The sequence below is a fragment of the Pteropus vampyrus genome, unplaced genomic scaffold (assembly GCF_000151845.1).
Source record: "Pteropus vampyrus isolate Shadow unplaced genomic scaffold, Pvam_2.0 Scaffold296, whole genome shotgun sequence".
Lineage (NCBI taxonomy): Eukaryota > Metazoa > Chordata > Mammalia > Chiroptera > Pteropodidae > Pteropus > Pteropus vampyrus.
In genome coordinates this window covers 402,758-404,053 of record NW_011889077.1, presented here as the reverse complement: position 1 = coordinate 404,053, position 1,296 = coordinate 402,758, and the positions used below count along the sequence as shown (strand labels likewise).

At 64.2% G+C, this 1,296-nt stretch overlaps 1 protein-coding gene across 1 annotated transcript in view; it reads right to left on the bottom strand.

Annotated features, from left to right (window-relative positions):
• The window catches only part of TSPEAR (thrombospondin type laminin G domain and EAR repeats), a 48,693-nt gene that overhangs the window by 21,320 nt on the left and 26,077 nt on the right, over positions 1-1,296 (bottom strand). The window contains exon 3 of the mRNA XM_023521131.1: positions 381-534. Within this exon, the coding sequence (XP_023376899.1) occupies positions 381-534 (154 nt within the window). The remainder of the gene's footprint in view (positions 1-380; positions 535-1,296) is intronic.

The following is a 1,296-nucleotide window of genomic DNA, read 5'->3' as shown; positions in this document are numbered from 1 at the left end:
CTGAGGCTCCAGAGAGGGTCAGGCTGTCTCCCCACCTCCCTCCAGGGGTCGGAGGGGACTGGGAATCTCCACGGCAGGGGGTGGAATTTAAAGAAACAGCCAACATTGGAAGTTACATTGGGAAGATGCAAACACAAACTAAACAAAGCAAAGCCGGGGCCCTCTGGGCCGGGGGGTCATCGCGGAAACTAGAGGGGGACCCCACGAAGGCTGCGGTTAGGCTGCCTATCAGAGACGGGAGTCGAGAAAGGGCCCTAAACGCTGCTCTGGGGCAAAGCAGGCAGCAGGTGGGGGTCAGAGGCTCAAGAGGAAGCCTGACGGGGGGTGGCGGGGGGGGCGGAGGGGGGCAGGCGGCAGCGTTGGCCGCGGCTACTACTAACCGTAGGGATATTTTAGCACCTCGTTGTCCTCCAGCTTCCCCGGGAGACCCTGCAGGATGGGGGGGATGGACAGCACGAGCTCGGCGTTCCTGCACGGGCACAGCCTTTGAGTGGCGTCCGAGCCGGGCAGCAGGACCAGCTGCCTCACCAGGCCCTGCAGAAGGGGGGGGACAGCGTTCAGGCCCGGGGGGCCGGGCGGGGCTGCGGTAGGGCCCATGCACCTCTAGAGCTAAGAGAGAAGGGTCTGCATATTGGCCATGGGGGAGGGGGGGTGTTGGGAGCAGCAGTGGGGAGCCGGACACCCTTCTAAGGTAATTAAACCCTGAAGGGATTTTTTTCTGTGGATAGAGTGATTGGCCTGCATCGCTTATCCACTCATCTGTCCGTCGGTCCATCCAGCCATCCATCATCAATCTGTCCATCTACTCATCCATCCATCTACTCGTTTATCTGTCCACCCACCCATCCACCCATCCGCCCGTCCATCCACATATCCGAGGATGCCGTCGGTAGATGTTCGCAGGGAATCTGTCAGTCAGTGGACACGCAGGGAACAAAAACCCCTGCCCTCACCTGCACTCAAGGGCAGCGGGCGAACCATAGCTGCTCTGAGCTGGTCAGGGCCACGGTGAAGAGACAGCCGGGGGAGGGTCCGGGAGGGCTGGGCGCGGGTCACCGGCCCAGCGTGGTGGGCGGGGAGGGCAGGGCGTGAGCGCACAGCTGCGGGGTCGTGCGTGTGGAGGGCCCGTGTCGCCTGTGCCTGGCACGTGTGGGGCTCCGCTGTGCCTAGTGGTCCCCGTTCCCGTCTGTCGCACCCGGCAATCGGGACAGCAGGCCAGGCGGCAGCCCCCCTGCCAGCACGCGGGCGGGAGGTCCGGGCAGGAGGTGCAGGCGGCAGCCCCCCACTCACCGTGAA